This window comes from Hyalella azteca, unplaced genomic scaffold, assembly GCF_000764305.2.
Source record: "Hyalella azteca isolate HAZT.00-mixed unplaced genomic scaffold, Hazt_2.0.2 contig4153, whole genome shotgun sequence".
Lineage (NCBI taxonomy): Eukaryota > Metazoa > Arthropoda > Malacostraca > Amphipoda > Hyalellidae > Hyalella > Hyalella azteca.
In genome coordinates, this window is record NW_025934378.1 from 348,073 (window position 1) to 367,400 (window position 19,328).

At 39.7% G+C, this 19,328-nt stretch overlaps 1 protein-coding gene across 1 annotated transcript; it reads right to left on the bottom strand.

Annotated features, from left to right (window-relative positions):
* Positions 1–231: 231 nt before the first annotated feature.
* LOC108671393 (cullin-4A) lies at positions 232–14,721 on the bottom strand. The gene is made up of 13 exons (XM_018158941.2): positions 14,382–14,721; positions 13,992–14,181; positions 13,381–13,569; positions 12,790–12,939; positions 10,944–11,130; positions 10,507–10,699; positions 9,936–10,072; positions 9,310–9,474; positions 4,946–5,128; positions 3,916–4,071; positions 3,145–3,315; positions 2,241–2,393; positions 232–2,018 (listed from the first exon to the last, which is right to left on the bottom strand). Exons 1-13 carry the CDS (start codon positions 14,704–14,706, stop codon positions 1,923–1,925), a joined length of 2,295 nt encoding a protein of 764 aa, XP_018014430.2. The 5' UTR covers positions 14,707–14,721; the 3' UTR covers positions 232–1,922.
* Positions 14,722–19,328: the final 4,607 nt, after the last annotated feature.

Consider the following 19,328-nt stretch of genomic DNA (forward strand, 5'->3'; position numbering starts at 1 on the left):
GCTGAGGGCGAAAAGCAAATTGATTTGAACAATTTTTAGAGACAATGGATTAATTTTGTTCATTGTTGATAAACGAACTCTGTGATGTATGTATTCAAATACTAGTCAGAACCATTCATCGCGAGCGCCATGTTGAAAGTAGGAGTTTGTACCGACCGCTTTAACCACATCCAATCACTGCTATCAGCGAACTTTCTTTCAGACAAGAATAAAGGACATTCAACAGCACAGTTTAAATAGTAATAGAGTGTAATAAGAACATCTTTAATTTCCATGGAACATATTTAGCAGTTTTTCGATAGCGAATCAATTCATGGGCAGCCACCATACTTCTGGACTTCTTGACGCCGTCGCTGATTAAGGTGCAGGCCTCTTGACGCCGAAGGCCGAGTTTACATAAAATGAAAGATTGGTCCAACCCGATAGTTAAATTCAATAAGTTTCGTTTTTGTTACACATAGAAAGAGCTCAATGTCAGGATATTGCTCATGCCACAATCACTTTAGTCTAGGCGTAAGATTTAATATTCCTAAATGCACTCGCGAGCATTTCATGATGAAAATCCCACATATTCATCAGATCACAGTAAGGAGGATAGGCTCCTAGGGTAGAACACGGCATTTCTGGCTGGCTACTGAAGGTGCAGTGAGTATCAGTGACATTGGATTTGGCGGGTAAATGAGCTTCAGTTCTATTATGGGTACTTTTTAGATGAATTACAACGGTGCGGCAAATGCATGGCTGATGAAAATTAATTGAAGAATCAGTTTGACTACGGGGCTCTATCTTACAGGCTGTATTCCAATCACGTCTTCAATACATAGAAATTTTTTCCAAAGTAATGGACAAATAAAATAGAGATAAGTTCTACCAAGTAGAGAGGTAGTCAAAGTATTGAAAAAAAATCGAGGAATCAAACTTGTCATGATTAACTGAACAGACGAGAAGAAAATAACGACCGTGCATGGAAAATATCAGTAATTTCAGGATACTATAATGCGAGAAAATAAGTATAAGTGAAGCCCTTAAAACTTATAATCAGGATATCACTAACAGAGGAATTGAACTACTGGAAAAAATGTCGTACCAGGGATCATGCCAGATGAATATCTAAAGAGTGGGATTGGACTCAGAAAATGTAGGTATTATTCACATCAGTGCAGCCCACCAATTCAATTTCACTGGGCAATTTCTATCAGAAAACTTTCGAGGTGCAAGGTAATGATTGGACGAGTTCATGCACCGCGCACAGCCAGACAATTACGCACGCATAAGAGTAACATCACTTGGTGAGACCGTAGTTCAGGTAGATATTACTTCGTACACCGTGAAGAAGTGATATGAACATACCGTCACTAGGTGCATAATCACACACTAAGTTGTATATTTCGCAGGCAGATTCTCACCCGAGTAACATCAATGTTTACATTATACAAGTTTTTAAGTCAAAGTTGACTGCATTAGGCAGTATTTGTCCAGCGCATCGAGTTAATATAACGAATCTCCCGCTGTAACCTTCATTTAGAAGTGAACAAACTGAAAACAAAGCCCAATTGACCTCAGTTTACATTGAGGATGCACGAGTTTATTCCAATTACAATGATTAAAGTAATTCATTCGTTTAAAATATTATAGTTTTCATTTCACCTAAGGAAGCAACACTCAGAATTTGGTTCAGAACCAAAACCATTTCATTAGAATCAGGACAGCAAAGTAGCGGAAAAGCTTCTAAATAATCACGGTCGTAAGGGCATAAACGATCTAGATATCGTGAATCATTCTAATAATCTACGAAATGTTTTAAACCTAATCCTCGATCAGAATCCATATTAGGTAGTTTGACGCTCTTATTACTAACGATCAGCTTCAGAAGTTGCGGGAATACAGCGAGTGAGCCGGAAAGTTAAGAAAAAGTGTCATGTCTAAGCGATGTAGTTGTAGGCATTTGGATTGTCTTTGTCTCGTTCCATGTAGTCTCGGTCGATCAAAGACTCGATGCGCTTCTTCAGATCATTAGCCTGTAAATTAGAGAGAAAAAAATAAATTTCAAAATTTAGTATGAAATATAATAATGCTTGAATTCCCAAAGCAATTGGCATGATGTCAGCATTGGATGCCAAATGCACTGACCACGAGTTACAACTAAGGAAACAAGATACCTAACTGATGCAAGTAAACTTAGAACTAATGAAACAAGATGCCTAAGTAATGCAAAGTAAACTTATTGGCAAGCAACAAACCTTGACGGGGAACTTGAGTTGGTCGAAAAGTTCGGTAATAAGGTGGTTGTGAGTGAGATTTTTGCGAGTCTTCATAATACGGACGACCGCCGCGTCGATCTGATACTGCCGGTCCTGATACACGCGCTCCTCGGTCTTCAATTGTTCCTCCACCTGCACGACAAGGTTGCGTATCATGCATACAAACGTTCACTGGAAAAACTATACTAAAACATTCGCAATCATGACGCAACTATACCAACATTCGCAATCATGACGCAACTATACCAACATTCGCAATCATGACGCAACTATACCAACATTCGCAACCATGACGCAACTATACCAACATTCGCAAACAAATCCATAACTGTGACATGTAGAATCTGACTAATACAAAGAGAATGTAAAATTGCCGGCAATTTACTCTAAATTATAAGAACCATCACGACTGAACAGAATGCCAGAAGTGTTAAAGAATCGCGCTTATTTCGCGTCCATTCGCTAAGAAAGAGAAATGGTGCTTGCTTAGACCCTCAAGTAAATAACATCAGTCAGTAGCGCTACACTTTGATGTTGATTAGATTCAACGATAAAGTAATCAGCGGTGAGCGCGCATAAAGAATCATTCAACATCACTACCAAATATTTGCCAACAGAATAAAAAATCTCGTATTATAACACACGCCCCCAAATGTGCAGTATCGAATATTATGGTTACTATATTAACAATTTAGCACTTTCATCTCCGACATGAACATGGAAGTTTCTGGCAACGAGTGAGATAGTTGGAAAGTTGAAATATTTAGATGGGCTCAAAAAACTGTGAATTGTTTGAACGCAACAAAAGAAAGCTAAAATAGTCAGAGGAGTCCGTAAAAGAACTGTTCATTGCTTGTGAAAGGATATATAGAGCAGGACCTACCGTCTCTTTGAGCTGGATCTGGTTGATGCGGATCCTGAAGAGCTGATTGGTGAAGTCAGCGTTGTAGTGAAACACGTCGCTGTCTTCCACGTCTTTCCCGCGGGGAGTCTTGGTGAGCACTCGCGCCTTGCCGCACGCTAGCGACTGAAGTGTGCGTTTTAGGTTTCCGTCCTGAAAGCAGAAAATAATAAGTGACTGGTATGAAACAGATATATTGAATCAAAAACGTTATTTTTGTGCCAATTCGAGCCTCAAGTAAGTAGATCAAATAGGAAAAATTAATAAGACATGCCATAACATAGAGCATCTAAATCAACCAAAAGAAATTTATTGATAGATTTCTTGATAGCGAGCAGTTACATGACATTTAAGTATATGGATACTGGAAACCTGAGACGACATTCGTACAGTTATATTTTCTAAGAGTAAATAGCTATGCGGGACAATAATTTCAATATTACGCACATCAATGTTTGTGAGCAACCTGATGAAGACATCGGTATAAACAGTTATATTTCCTAAGAGTAAATAGCAATGCGGGACAGTAATGGTATCAATAGTACACACATCAATGTTTGTGAGCAACCTGATGAAGACATCGGTATGAACAGATTTATTTAATAACAGTAAATTGCAATGCAGGATAGTAATGGTATCAATAGTACACACATCAATGTTAGTGAGCAAACTGATGAAGACATTGGTACAAACACTTATATTTCATAACAGTAAATAGCAACGCGGGACAGTAATGGTATCAATATTACACACATCAATGTTAGTGAGCGCTTTGATGTCAGCGTAGGATTGGTCGTCAGTTGTATTGAAGAGCAGCAGCACCAGGGCTTGGAAGAGTGACACTTGCAGCTCCTTATCTCCAGCCTTGAACTGCGCTCTGATCACGCAGTGTCCCAAGGTGCCTTGCCACTGAAATAAACACGCATGAGTTCCTCTACATACACAACTGATCAACGAATACTAAAATAAATCAGCAGAAACAACGTCAAGTGTTTGATAAAAAATATAACTCAGTACTCACTGCAGTGAGTGGAAGAGAGTGCATTTTCTCGTCCGTCCGTGGCGAACATAACAAGCAAAATAGCGTCTTTTTTTCCATAAATGAGAAAATGCGCTAAAAACATGAGTTCATCGCGCATCCACACACAATTATTTTCAGGAAGAAAATATTTCCATATCTCACCTAGAAAAGGAAGCTATGACACAAATAGACCATAAATTTAAGTTTTATAAACTCTCAGTGCACAATCTGAATCAAATATTTCAAACTTGATTGGATGGTAAAACAGGTCATCATTTCGGTCCACATTCCACATCTGGTCCCCACGCCAATCTGGTCCACACGCCACATTTGACTCTCACGCCACATTTGATTCTCTGCCACATCTGGTTCTCACGCCAAATTTGGTTCTCACGCCACATTTGATTCTCATGCCACATTTGGTTCTCACGCCACATTTGGTTCTCACGCCATATTTGGTTCTCACGCCATATTTGGTTCTCACGCCACATTCGGTACTCACGCCACATTCGGTACTCACGCCACATTTGGTTCTCACAGCACATGTAGTTCTCCCAGCACATGTAGTTCGCATGCCACATTTGATTCTCACACCACGTTTGGTTCTCACAACAGATGTAGTTCTCACGCCACATATGGTTCTTGCACCACATTCGGTTCTCACACTCCAACTGATCGTTGTACTGTATTTACTTACCCCAAATTTTTTGCTTCTGCTTCTTCCTGTCTAATCATTATATTTCTGAAATATTTCATACTTACCATAAGTTTTCTGCCGCTGTGCTTGTTCCTGTAAAACTCAGTGAATATCTTCTGGTACTGGACCATCTCGGGGGAGAGGATGAGCTCAGAGTCAGGGTAGGAGGGCCAGAAGCCGTGAGTAAGGATGCTCACGCTCAGCTCCATGGACAGGTTGGTGTTGTGCCGGGCCGTGTTCTGTAGGTGCTGTAGGGAACATGTCAGGTAGTCTTTCGGGGCTATTATTATAATCTTATAATCATTTTACGAAGCAGTTATCGAAGCGCCTGCCTGGTTCAAACGAACTTCTAGGGCACGTTACACGTAAGTTTAATAGCAAGTGAAAAATAGATTGACACGAAGTAAAGTGAGACCGGATAGAAATTACCAAGCACTTGATCTATAGGTTCTACAAAATAGTTCCATCTTTTGTCGTCGACGAAACACCTGCAACGAAGGAGCCAATGTTACGGAAGCCGGCAGACTGTTCCAGGTTCTGGCGGCGGCAACCGGAAACGCTTTGTCGCCGACGGTAGATAAACGTGTAGATGGTACGACGAGGTCCGCTGTTGATGACGAACGCAGTTGTCTTCTAGAAGGCAGATCCGACACGCGTTGCACATTCCGTGAGATAGGGAGGCGTAAGACCGTGATGGCATCGAAACGTCAGAACAACGACCTTGAACTACGTGCGCTGCTGCATGCGCAGCCAGTGAAGATCGCGCAATATCGGCGTCACATGGTCGTATTTTCGCTTATTGCACACGAGTCGAGCAGCAGCGTTCATTACGGATTGCAGTTTATTCAGGAAGTCCATAAAGTGTGGCATTACCATAGTCCAATCTGGTCAGAACGAGCGCCACCACAAGGGCCTCGAGAGACAGCGGCTGACGCCACGTAATCGTCGCAGAGCGCCAAAATATGCGGTGGTTGGCAATGTGATTGTTCATAGAAAGTTCTGAGTCCAGCAGAAGAGCAGAATGCCTAGGTTGCGAACCGAAGATGCAGGCATGACGAGCTCGTTGCCCACGCGAACAGGATTGTCCAGAAGATGTGCTAGAGCCGAGAAGTCGCAAACCAAATAAAATCGTTTTTGCTGCATTGAGCTGCAGCAGGTTGGAGCGCATCCAATCTGAGGCGGCGGCCATGCAGATAGACATCCGGTCCTGCAACGCTGCAGCGTCAGCTGGCGCACAATAACCATAAAATTTGGGTGTCGTCGGCAAAAATATGCGGATTGAAACTATGTGAATAAATTATGTAGAACACGTCGACAGTAAATAACAGGAATAGGATTGGGCCGAGAACTGATCCTTGTGCTACGCCGCAAGTGACCAACGATGGCGTAGAAGAAGAGTTCCCGCGTCGAAAGCATTGGAATCTATTGCTGAGATAAGACTCGAACCTCAGCAGCACTGTGCCGCGCAGGCCGAATGATACGTCAAGTCGACGCAATAAGGTGGCGTGGTCGACAATATCAAACGCGGCCGACAGGTAGAGTAAAGCTAGTGCCGCAATGTCGCCGCGGTCTACTGCTCGTAGAAAATCTGGAAGCACCTTCAGCACAGCGGTTTCCGTCGAGTGGACATGACTGTATGTTGACTGGAGGCGAGATATGAGACCGGAATGCTGAAGATGGTTGTTCAGCTGTCGCGCCACAACACGTTCCAGGAGTTTCGACGCAATCAACAGGTAAGAGATGGGTCGCTATGATTTGTAATCAGACGCGTCACGGCTTGTTTTTTTTCAATAGAGGCGTAATGTAAGTTATCTTATTGTAATTTGAAGTTCTCTGGAACAAGACCGTCAGTGAGGCAGCGCTTGAAAAGTTCGACCAGAAAAGGTGCTAGGGTTAGGAAATTCCCCATAAGTAACGCCGTCGGCAGCGGATCGCTGGCACACTGCTTGTTAGGCAGCGCGCGCACTGCAGCGATGGCATCGTTAGTTGTGATGCGAGTGAAATCTTGGAGCTCGCAGTCGAACGGGCACGGTGCATATGTTGCCGACGGAGCATCGGCTGATGATGCTCGCACAACAGAAATTTTGTTTAAAAAACCGCGTGGAATTCCTCCACGCTTACGTCACCCAAAGCATTTGTATGACCTCTTTCCATAAGTTTATGTTCGCACAGTAGACAGCCCGCTGGAGCAGTCAAACCCCCCCTCCTCCCGCTTCGAGACTCGACATTCATCATCAAACCATGGGTCGGAGACTCGTTGGGGTACCCGAACTGTGCGTGCATAAATGAGTTCATCGAGTACACAGGTCAGTTCGGTACTGTAGAGTTGCACGAGGTCGTTGACTGACAGTGCCGACCATAAGATCAGGCCGACATAGTCAGGACGACTGCAGCTTTTCGAGAAGAGACGTCGCCGTCGAGACCGCGCCACGGACGACAGGTATAACGGTCTTGTACGCTGGCACGGGCGCACACACGGCCCCGTCCGCTGAAGTAGCCGATGGTCGAATAATGCGATCTCGATTATGTAAACTGGTTTAATTTCACGGTCAGCGTGATGACAACGTCCAGCAGTCTGCCCAAGACGAGCATCAGCAAGGTCACATGACACACCATGCCAAAGGTGGAAGCAGGTCGTTCAGCTGACTACGCGATACAGTCGAATATCGCCAGTGATAAGGACATGATCGGGGAAAGTCACAAGTCTTGTGAAGACACCGCGCAATTCTACGAAATAATCGCGAGACACAGCGACCGATCCAGGACGGTAGATGGTGACTGCAACGCCCGTTAACGAGGCCCAAAAGTTGTGGGTCGCACGCGCCGATGCCAAGAACGGCAAGGTGCACGCCCCTGCTGGCGACGGTAGCTACTCCACCGTAATTCATCTCCAGGGTGTTGGGTGGCATGCGGGGCCGCGCGCGCTCGACTACCTCGAGTCATTCAGCGCGAAGACGCGCGATGCAAACCCAGTCAGCGTCGTGCCACATCTCGGTCAGGAAGACAACATCTAATGAGCGCGAGTGACATGTGTGAAGAAACTCATCCACCTTATTATTCAGCGAACGGATGTTGAGGCAGCAGAACGATAACAGCCGACACCACACAGTGGCGATCAACACAAACGCTACGCAAATTTTCAGTCCCACGGGTCGACAGGCCGCTGCTCAGCAGCAGCATTCGCAGACGTTGAATTAGTCGCAAGTGATTTCCGCCGTAGCAGCGGCCTATTGCCAGTGATAACGAACAAACCGTTGTCGCTCGAAAGGTGGCAGCAGGACGCCTATTTTGGTCAGCACGGCATACAGGATAAGATATGCGAGGTGTGGGGATGGTGAGGTGACTAAATCTACTCCCTCGCAGAGGGATGGATCAAAAGCTGCAGCAGCTGACCGCAGGCCAAGCGGTCGCGGCGCTGTTTAGGCTAATGGCGCCGTGAATGGCAGCCTTGAGTCATAAAACAATGACGCACCTCTACAGTCAGCTAGCAGCTGAATAAAGCGAACGTCAAAACGAATACTCACAATATAGTCCACCCAGTCAATACACACTTAGGTCGACGAAGTTTGCGTCAAGCAAGCTACGCGAGTAGCAAGAGAAACCCGGGACAAAGACAGAGCCTGGCGTCACGTCCGCTCCAGTCATCTTCAGATTCAAATGAAGATGACCGAACAGACCAAGATGACCGATTGGTGTCGGGACAGTAACGGTCGCCCACAGTCAGATTAAAGTCACAGTCAGATTTAAGGCAAGTCAACTCGAACAAAAACCACAATACAGTCCCCGGTCAAAGTCACGCTGACATCGAAGTAGCTTGCATCAAGCAAGCTACAAGAGCAGCTAAAAAAGTATCAAATGGAACCTGGTGACGTACGCCAACTCCAGCCACATTCAAATTCAAACTAAGATGGCCGATCAGACCAAATAGGCCGAAAAACCAAGATGCCAAACTTACCAAGATGATTGATCGGTTTCGGAACAGTAACGGTCGCCCACAGTCGGATTTGAAGGCACAGAATTCAATGTCGGAAGATATTCAAAGCGTGGTCCTCGTAGTCAAAAGAAATTATTTATACCGATTTGCGTATTTTTCCACATGAGGGTATAAATTTTTACACTGGCGTACGTTATAAACGGAGCACGTCCATCTGTAGCCCCAGCCGGAGCAAGACACAAAGGTTTAGCGTTGGCATTCAGTCTTTCAGGTACAACGTTGGCTATTCTAACTAGAAAAAATACTCACTTAATAATAGTCATGTTATTATCATAATCTTTAGTTCAAGTTCAATGAACTCACATAATTTTCAATGGAAATCATATTTACGTTTCAATCAAATAAATCAATCGACGTTCGAAAAGTTAGTTAGTCACAGCCACACAACCACGGCAAGAGAAGACAAATTAAATTACTTTTCAACCTATACAATACCTGCTTGAATGAGAGCATGAAGTCCTTAGAAAGCTCCATGTCCTTAAACATGCCTTCAAGTTTGCCCGTGAAATTAGGCCCACACTCAGCCTTCAGTTTGCTCAGCATGCTCTTCTCGGCGTCCACGCTCGCAGACTTGCCCAGCAACAGACGCTTCGCCAAGTCCTGACAAATTTATTAAATTAATTGAGTCTTCTTTTTAGCGCATTTTCTCATTTATGGAAAAAAGGCGCTGTTGTGCTCGTCATGTCCGTCCGTCTGTCTGTCTGTACATCCGTGACTTCACGTTTTCGTCGACGAGAAAATGCGCTCTCTGTCACTCACTGCAGTGAGAACTGAGTTAAATTTTTTCAACTCAGCGCAGCCATGCCGCGCTAAACACAGAAATAATTCAACTCTACTTTTCTATTAGAGTGCAGGCAAAAAATAAAGACTTGTTTTTGTACCGATAAATTGAAATTGATTCAAAGTCAACAGAGTTGATGCATACCAGAAATTTACTGGCCCTCATATCGTAACTTCAATAATGAGTTAAAATTTTTGAAAATTTTACAACATTCAATTTAAAATTTCTAACATTTACAAATAATTGCAAAAAAAAATTCACAAATTGAGAGAAGACTTACTTTTTTATAGAAGGCTTCAAAGACGTCTTTGCCGTTGATGAACCTGAAGAGAACCATGATCTTGTCCAGCAGTCGCTCGAGCTCGTCTTCCGTGGCCTCCTTATTGCCAGCTCTCAATTTACTGTCTATGAACTTTGCTGCAGGTATAAAATTATTGTCGTTATATTTAATATCGAACACGTGCAGAGAAGGCATGAGTTCAATGAGAACTTCTTCGCCACAAGTCACATCCACAATCTGTTCTAAGTAAATGTAAAAGCAAGATAATTGCTAGCCTAATTGGACAAATTAAATTTCACAGGCGCTATAACAATCACGTGGCAAAAAAACATACAATTATCTTCATATGAAGTAGGAAAATGTAAGGAATTTGGTAGTTGTGAAAAAAATTGCCTTGCCCAAACAAAAACATAATGTAACATCTTATGAGACGAATTTCATACCATTCATTCTTGAGAACATAAGTAACCAATTTTGATGCATCGATCACTTGCAAAATTTATGTGAACCCTCATAATTTCAATACAAGCTCAATTTTAGAGCCATGAGCACACTTGAACTGCCTGCTCACCGATGAGTTCAGCAGGTTTGTTAAGCCGAGTATTGATGAAGTACTCAAAGGCTTCTCTGACGGCCTGCACAAACTTATCATTGCGACCACAGCATTCGTTGACCATCTCGTCCAGCCTGTCCTTGAACGTGAGAAGCTCCTGCACCATAGCCTTGTCCTTCAGAGGCTCTGTTACAATCGTCTTCCCATGTGCCTGCAAATTTGTTAAAATAACAATACATAGAAACTGAGAAAACACAATTGCATTCTCATAAAACAAAAAATGTATACATAAATTAATAGTAACAATAAACTAAATAAACAAAAGAAAATATGGACGTAGAACTTGAGTCTGTCAATGACATCACAACAGATCAGTAGGGACAAATACTTTGGCTGAAATTTATGATTAAAAAGATCGTATGTTACAAGAGTCCATATCCGTGCCGAATACAAACCTTGATGTGAGCATTGAAGCTGGAGCAGAGGAGTTGGTGGCCACCCTTGACGCGCCCCATGAGGTTATAGAGCAGCCTGAAGTCATCCTTGCGATGTTCATTGAGCATGTCATCCAAGCCTTTCTGGATGATGGTGGTCTTGTGCTCACCCAGTAGCTGCTTCACCAGCAGGTGCACCAACTGGGGCCTGAAAGGCAGCTTATTTATGACCTATCAAATGATGACGCTAGGAAAGCCGTCACATTTCAAACATAACGCCTACGGTATCCTAACGAGTTATTTAAAGAAAAGATAGTCTTATTACAACACTTCTCTTTAACTTCACTTCTTGTTTGTTTGTTTGTCTGTCTGTCTGTCTGCTACAAATCTTATAATCGATATTTAACACACTTCTACCTGTCCAATCGATCTGAAATTTGGCACACTTGCGTAAAGTTGGAGACAATGCATGAATCAATTGACAGAATAAATAATTTTATAAATAATTTTTTTTTATTTTCATGATTAAAAAATATTAAAAAATAATTTCGTCTGCTACAAATCTTATACCGTACCGTAAAATGGGGTTACTTTGACTGGCGAGGTAACTTTGACCACTTTTTGTTTTTTTAACAAAAACCCTCAAAACTCAAAAACGATTTGACATAGAAAAATTTTGGCAATGGCCATCAAAGGCCTAATACTGAGGCTACGTAACACAATAGAAAGATTTAAAAAGTTTGCATATCTAATAGGTTAAAAAATTAATAATGTGAGTATGTGACGGTGTGACCCATGAAAAAGAGCTATTATTTAAAGCCTGTCGGAGTACCTCCTCCAATTTTTTTATTTTTTGGTAAAATAACTCCAGGTTTTGATGCATTGTAGTAGAACTCTTCTAGTTACATATGCAAAAGACAAATTTTAGGAAAGTGTCATAGTTTGCAAATGGGGAACTTTGACCACCTAATGGCAGCCGTGACGGGGTAACATTGACCGGCTTGGAAATTAAGTTAAAATTACCATAGGTAACGTACCTATATAACATATTTTATGTTTGAAACACCTATTAATGTTTTTTTCTTTATGTTTCAGACTCTACAGAGTCTTATATATGGTAATTTTAACTTAATTTCCAAACCGGTCAATGTTACCCCGTCATGGCTGCCATTAGGTGGTCACATTTCGCCCATTGGGGGGCGGCGCCCCCCATTTGCAAACTATGACATTTTCCTAAAATCTGTCTTTTGCATATGTAACTAGAAGAGTTTTACTACAATGCACCACAACCTGGAGTTATTTGGAGTTATTTTACAAAAAAATAAAATTGATTTTACCACCTGGTCAAAGAAACCCCAAGAGCTGGGGTAACAAAGACCATCACTTTTTTTGAAATTGCATCAAAACTATGAGAGGCAGGAGCCAGCAATTTATGGTGAGTAAAGCTAAAGTATAGACCTGTATTTTGCATGTTTCAATTTAAGTTTAACTTATCTAGTAAAAAATGGCATTGTTTCGAAATAAAAAAGTGGTCAAAGTTACCCCATTTTACGGTAATCCATATATGACACAATTTGACCTGTCCAATTGATCTGAAATTTAGCACAATTGCATAAAGTTAGAGACGATGCTTGAATCAATTGACAGAATAAATAATTTTAAAAATTTACGAAATTTTGATATCTTAAAAATTTTTGAAAAATACTTTTTTTTTCAATATTTGAAAATAAAATTAGAAATTCATTGCACATGTGTAACATCCAAGACACTGAATTGTTCAGAAGTGTTGTCTTTAAAAAGTAATTTTTAAACGCATATTATTTTGGATTAGATATCGTAAGGAGCATTTTAAATGAAGGTAAGTAACCTTGTGGCATTATTGTCAAGGTAATGCAGCAGTCGATTGTTTTCCTCCTCCAGTCTCTTGGTAACATGACGAAGGTAGTCAGGAACTGTGAGCTCCTGCAAGAGGCGGCAACCTTCCCTGCTGTATAGCTCTTCGCTGCTCTGTAGAAACCTGGCAATCACAGGCAAAATTGTTGCGAAAATGACGTAAGTTAAGAATTGACAATTACATGAAACTTTACCTAACGAGAAAATTAAACATCCTCTCATAAATGGAGAGTTCAAGCAATAAAAAACAATGCAAATCATGTAAAACAATAACTGAATTTTCGGATGGGCTTTATTAGTGGACATTGGTAATATTAAAAAAATTGTATTAAGAACATTCCAGGAACATAAGCTTAATGAATATGATATATTTTTCAAAAAAGACAAATTGTAGCAGGAACAAAATTGACCTCACAAACACTAATAGAAGAAAGCTATATTGGCATACAAATATTTTCCACTGTTAGACTGAAATGAGCATAGCTGAATTCATAACAAGTTTCCCTCTAACCAGTAGAAGAGAAGTAGCAAGTAAATTGAAAACAATTTCACAAAAGCAACTCACTTTGTTTGGAAGACAGAAGTATAAAGATGAAGAGATGATAACATTCTGAGCAGACTCTTGATGAGGGAGCGATCAATGGTTTCTCCAGCCCGCTCCTTCTGCACCATCATCAGCAGTCCGTCTATTACTCTTGTCTCCACCACTGCCTCGCCCATCACGTGAACACGAAATAGTTCCAGGCCCATGTCCCTGCACACACACAAGTTCACAATACAAAATACATATTTGTTGGAGAATTCTCAAAAATAGATCAGTACTCACTGCAGTGAGTGACAGAGAGCGCATTTTCTCGTCAGTCCGCGACGTGAAGTCACGGACGGACGTACATGACGAGCACAATAGCAACTTTTTAGCGCATTTTCTCATTTATGGAAAAAAATGCCATATTTTGCTCGTCATGTCCGTCCGTCTGTCTGTCCGTCCGTGACGTCACGTTTTCGTCGACGAGAAAAAGCGCTCTCTGTCACTCACTGCAGTTAGTACTGACTGAGTTATATTTTTCCCTTAAATGAGAAAATTCGCTAAAAATGAAGAGCACTAATGGAATTTAAAGATTTATTCTTAAGTAAACCAAAGCCAGCAATGAAGTAGGAACACAAGCTGCTGCTCACCAGATGCTCATGACTTGAGAATTTTGCAGGACATAGCCACGGTCAAGAGATAGGAAAATATTGCACACCATCTTCATCTGATCACAAAATTGCTTCCAGCAAAAATTCACTTCTTTGAGGAAGACGAGCCGGTCAGCTGAACTGTCCAGAAGTTGTTTTAATCGTCGCATTATGTACAATTCCGTTACGTCTGCAACAATGGAGAGAAAGCATTCTGAATTATGAAAGCAATTACACATTAAATACATATTATTCAAGGTCATTACATATTATTCGGACGAGTCTTTGAAAACTTCGAAGTTTGTTGACTGACAAAATTATCAGCATGAATCAACTGTTTAGATCAAGCACACAATGATGTTAGGCAGAAGTTTTCAGCAAGACTCTTACCTTTGAGTCTATTGTAGAGCTCTTTTGGGCTCTGTGCAGTAATGAAGCTCTCAACACAGCGATACAAGTCCTCTTGGGTTGACCCATCAATGGCTGGTCGAGCTTCCTGAATGGCAAGCACAGCTTCTTCGACAACCTTCCACCACGCCGCAGTTTCGGCATCATCCTCTTCATAGGCTCGATAATGCTGTGAATTGTGAACTACATTGTAGCTCAATTTGATATCGGAATTTTTACCATGTAAATCCTTCTCTGTCTCCTCCATATCCGAGTTGCCATCTTCCATATCAGAGCCATCTGCGTCCAAGTCTGAAAAATTAGGCATATTAGCACGAATTGGCAGAGATAATTAAGAACATAAATTTAGAATAAAATAATTACCGGTATCTTATGTAAAATGGTATAAAAGAGAACTGAACTGACAATCCAACTTATCTCAAAATGGCAAATCAAAACTCAAACTTTATTAAAGAATTCCACACGTGACTTACAGGGCCTTATTATCTTATCTGGCTGTTGAAACCATATTTTTTCATTATTAATTCTTAAAGTCCTATTGAACATGAAATTAGTAACTCTAATAAATAAACATAAAAAACTTCCATTCTACTAATAACAATGCTGCCTTATCATGCTAATGGTCTTAAGTATAGGAGCACTGGCTGATTTAATGACCAGTAATGGTGATCAGTTTGACAAGTTCTAACATAAGGCAAAACCAGTTTCTAATTTCTACTGAAATTTATTTATATACCTACATTGTTATTCCAAGCCATTAATGATCTGTTTCCATTAAAAATCAGCTGTGTTATTTAGTTATTTTTTTATGTTTAATGTATTTGTCATTTCAATGATGTTTCTCAACAGAAGTGATTAGAAAATTTCAATTAGTCATGTCAGTCACTAGTACCATGTTCCCAAGATAGCCAGTATTGTACTAAGCTTTCCTTTGCAAGACTGTTTGTTTTGTAAATCTCTTCCTAATATTTTATTTGCATCCATCTCAATTATAAATGTTATTGGCCCATTTTCTCATGACTTTATCAATGATTTAAATCAGGGTTGGCAATGATTAAATCAAACTAGTTAAATCATTTGATTAAATCATTCGATTTTTTATAAAAATCATTATTTTTTCATTATTTTGATTTCTTTATTCTTTATATATTTAAATGTATTGAGTGGCAGTCTTTAATTTATTTCGAGGTATTGTTATTCATGGTTTAGTATAAATGTACTATGACAAATTGGAATATAAACCTGTTGCCTTTAGTGTGTATGTTGAATGAATTCATATATACAAACAAAAAACATACAATGAATTGTATGTTTTAGGTACAGAGGCATCAAGTGTTGCAATACATGGTACATACATAGCTAGCAGCTTAGCTAATTCTTATAAGGCTATAAGTAGTCTTCAACTATTTGACTATTTGTAATATATTAATTACAATATACAATTTAAATGTGTTAGCTAGCTTATATATTGAGAGGTTGAGATCGTATTGACCTTCTAGGCAATTAGAAAGATTTTCCACCCTTATATGAGTTTTCTAATTAAAATATTTAATTTCAATCTATAAATATGTGAATTTAAAAATAGAAAGAAACAGAACAGTTACAATTATAAAACTATATATAAAATAATTAAATGCAGTGAATGGAAATAAAATGTTTGAATTGTGCACATGTTTATTTGAAACTGTGTTAGCTTTTCTCATAACTTAAGTCTCGTTTCAAGTCATTTGAGGTTTGTTTGGTTATCGTTCAGTTTATGTTTAGTATTTGTTTAATGGTCTGAATCAAATGGGAACAGTGCAGTCAGTCACTCAGTCACTACTAGTTGGTGTGTTTAGAGGGTAGAATCTGGTCGATTTATAGGACATAAAACTAGTGGATCTACTGATAGTGTTGTGCACTGTGCTATCAGCTACCTATTTGTTATGTGACTCTTCAATGTTTAGAACAGTGGTTCCCAAAGTGGGTGATATCGCCCTCTGTGGGCGGTGGAAAGATCTGGGGGGGGGGGCAGTGAGGAAGAAAGGGGCAGTAGGGGGGCGGCAGTCCGCGAAGTCAAAGTCAGAAGTTCGTATGTTTGTTAGATGATTTGTACACAAAACGTGTAGAACATGACTCCAAATCAAATAAATTTTCACAAGCTAAAAATTACCATTTGTTAGTTAGGAATTTATATTCAAAATTTTGTTTGATTCTGTTCGCTAGTTTGGAAGAAATTCTTTAATCACTGCAAATTTCGGCCCATATTACCATCTAACTCCCAAATGAAAGTGAAATTTAAAAATTTTTCATGCGCTTAACATCACCGTTGGGTCCTAATAAATACCATCAAAAGGGGTAATAAGGGATGGTTTTGAGCGTTTTTTGTTGATAGCTTCTTACCATGAAACATTTCATAAACGAATTTAGGCTCACTTTAAAGGTCTTTGCTAGGGCTATTGTATGGCATCTCCAACAAAAATTCCATATGCTATTTGTAAGGTGCTAAATGCAATATAAAAGGCTCCTGAATTAATCTGGAAATGGGGTAATAAGGGACACTTGAAATAAAACTCAATTTTAAAATGTTTGAAGCATGCAGAGCATACTCATCTACCTACTACTAACAGTAGTACTCTGAAGTCCTCCTCTTCCTTTGTAGATGATGGAAATATAGAATAAATGACACTTTCTGTGATTTTTACTAGGTTTTTCTTTATGATATAATATTACCTTATCCATACATTACCGTATTATCAATGTGATATTACTTTATCTATGGACATGCCATTGAGCATTGACAACAACCTTGTCAACTGCAAATTTCATATTAGCAGCCATGTAGCATTTCTTCTGTATCTGTAAGCTTACAGGATGACTTGTAATTTCGCACAATTTTGATCAAGTCGAGTGATTTCACTATAACAAAAAAGATTGTAAAAAACATACCTGAAACAGGAAGGAATACTTTAGTGACAACCATCATATTTTTTGGAGAAATAAATCATAGTTTAGGTTAATTACTTTTCATTCTTTGTTGCCTAGTGCTCAATTCTATCTATCACATTCCATGCACAAGTTAGTGATGACTGATGCTGCGATGCAGTAATTTTTTGTCAAGTGAAATTTTTTTCACTGAGCGAGGTAAATGTAATCAAAATTCTTTGTTGTTAATTGATTTTTTTCATTAACTGGAGTCTTTGCTAACCAAGGTTCTACTGTAAATGCAATTTTAGGGGTGTCCTTTATTACTCCGGGGGGTGTCCCTTATTACCCTGTTTTGCGGAAATGGCCGCCATTTTTTCATGGAATGAGATATTCAAATTCTGTCAATCACGTTTTTAAGCCTACACCAGTGTGCAACTTTTATACAAGTAAAATTTTTCAATACGACAAATATTTTTTCTGCTACAGACCTTAGCAGAGGTCCTTTTCCAAAATCTCACTTTTCACACTTTTTTTCAGGGAATTTTTAGAGGTAATAAATGTATGATTTCTCAACTTGCGTTATGCTGCATAGATAGTAAAAATGTTTAACTTTACGCCACTATTTTGATTAGTTTAGCGGTTACAACATTTCTACAAAATGTTGCAGTGTAAAAAAATGTATCAAATTTTACTTCACATACCCTTATTACCCTATTTGACGGTACGTTTTCCAAGTTTTATCAAGCTGCGTTCATTAGTTTGGGAGATATTCCTTTGTCACTGAATTTGGAGATTGGCCGTGAGACCGGTTGGGAGACCAGCCACAAATCTGGCCATAAATTTACCCAAGTTGTCTCAAATTTCTAGCGCTGAAACATTTAAAACTGCAAAAAAATATTTTGGTTTACTAAATGGGGCTCTATTTGTGAAATACACATTTGTGTCTAACCTTTCTCTTTTAACATTGCAGCATACTAAATATCAAGAAAGAAGCATTTGTTTTTATGCAAGTCTGTTGGGAGGTGGGTGTTGCTAGAGATTCAAGCAAGATCATAAGTGAGTGAAACAAAGAAGTGCTGTTGCCATGAGGCTTCTGATCCCTTGTCACTCAACCCTCATGCCTTTTATTGCACAGTAGTTTTTGTCATCTATTTATTTTACATCCATTCACGTTTGTCTTTTTGTTCCATTTGTTTCAGCTGCACTAAGTGGTGACAATATACTAAAGTAAATTACATTAAAGTAAATTCCATTATTATAATTATCAATTCTCCAAGTGAATTCCTCATTCAACTTCATCAAGGAGTATGCTGCCAAAACTGACAGGCTTTCCTGCGTCACTCTGAAGAGTGAGTATTAGCAAGGCTGTATCCAATATTCTTTGGTTAATGCGCTTAGAAACCTGTCCAGTACCATAAAATAGGGTAACTTAGACCACTTTTTTTACAAATGATGCCATTTTTTTACTAGCAAAAAAGTGATGGTCTTTGTTACCCCAGCTCTTGGGGTATCTTAGACCAAGTGGTACATTCAATTTTATTTTCTGGTAAAATAATTCCAAATAACTCCAGGTTTTGGTGCATTGTAGTCGAACTCTTCTAGTTACATATGCAAAAGACAAACTTGAGGAAAGTGTCATAATTTGCAAATGGGGGGTACCACCCCATAATGAGGGAAATGTGACTACCTAATGGCAGCCCTGATGGGGTAATATTGACTGGCTTGGAAATTAAGTTAAAATTACCATATATAAGACTCTGTAGAGTCTGAAACATAAAGAAAAAACATAAATAGGCTGTCAAACATAAAATATGTTATATGTGGTAATTTTATATTAACTTCCAAGCTGGTCTATGTTACCCCATCAGGGCTGACATTAGGTGGTCTAAGTTACCCCATTTGGGGGCATATTGTGTTATGTAGCCTCAGTATTAGGCCTTTAATGCCCATTGACAAAATTTTTCTATGTCAAATAGTTTTTCAGTTGTGGGGGTTTTTGTTAAAAAAACGAAAAGTGGTCTA

Coding starts and splice junctions, on each gene's coding strand:
- LOC108671393 (XM_018158941.2), bottom strand. CDS start 14,706: ATGCCTAATTTTTCAGACTTGGACGCAGATGGCTCTGATATGGAAGAT. Junction 13,570..13,991: donor TCTCAAGTCATGAGCATCTG/GTGAGCAGCAGC, acceptor GTGTGTGTGCAG/GGACATGGGCCTGGAACTAT. Junction 12,940..13,380: donor ACTTCTGTCTTCCAAACAAA/GTGAGTTGCTTT, acceptor TGTGATTGCCAG/GTTTCTACAGAGCAGCGAAG.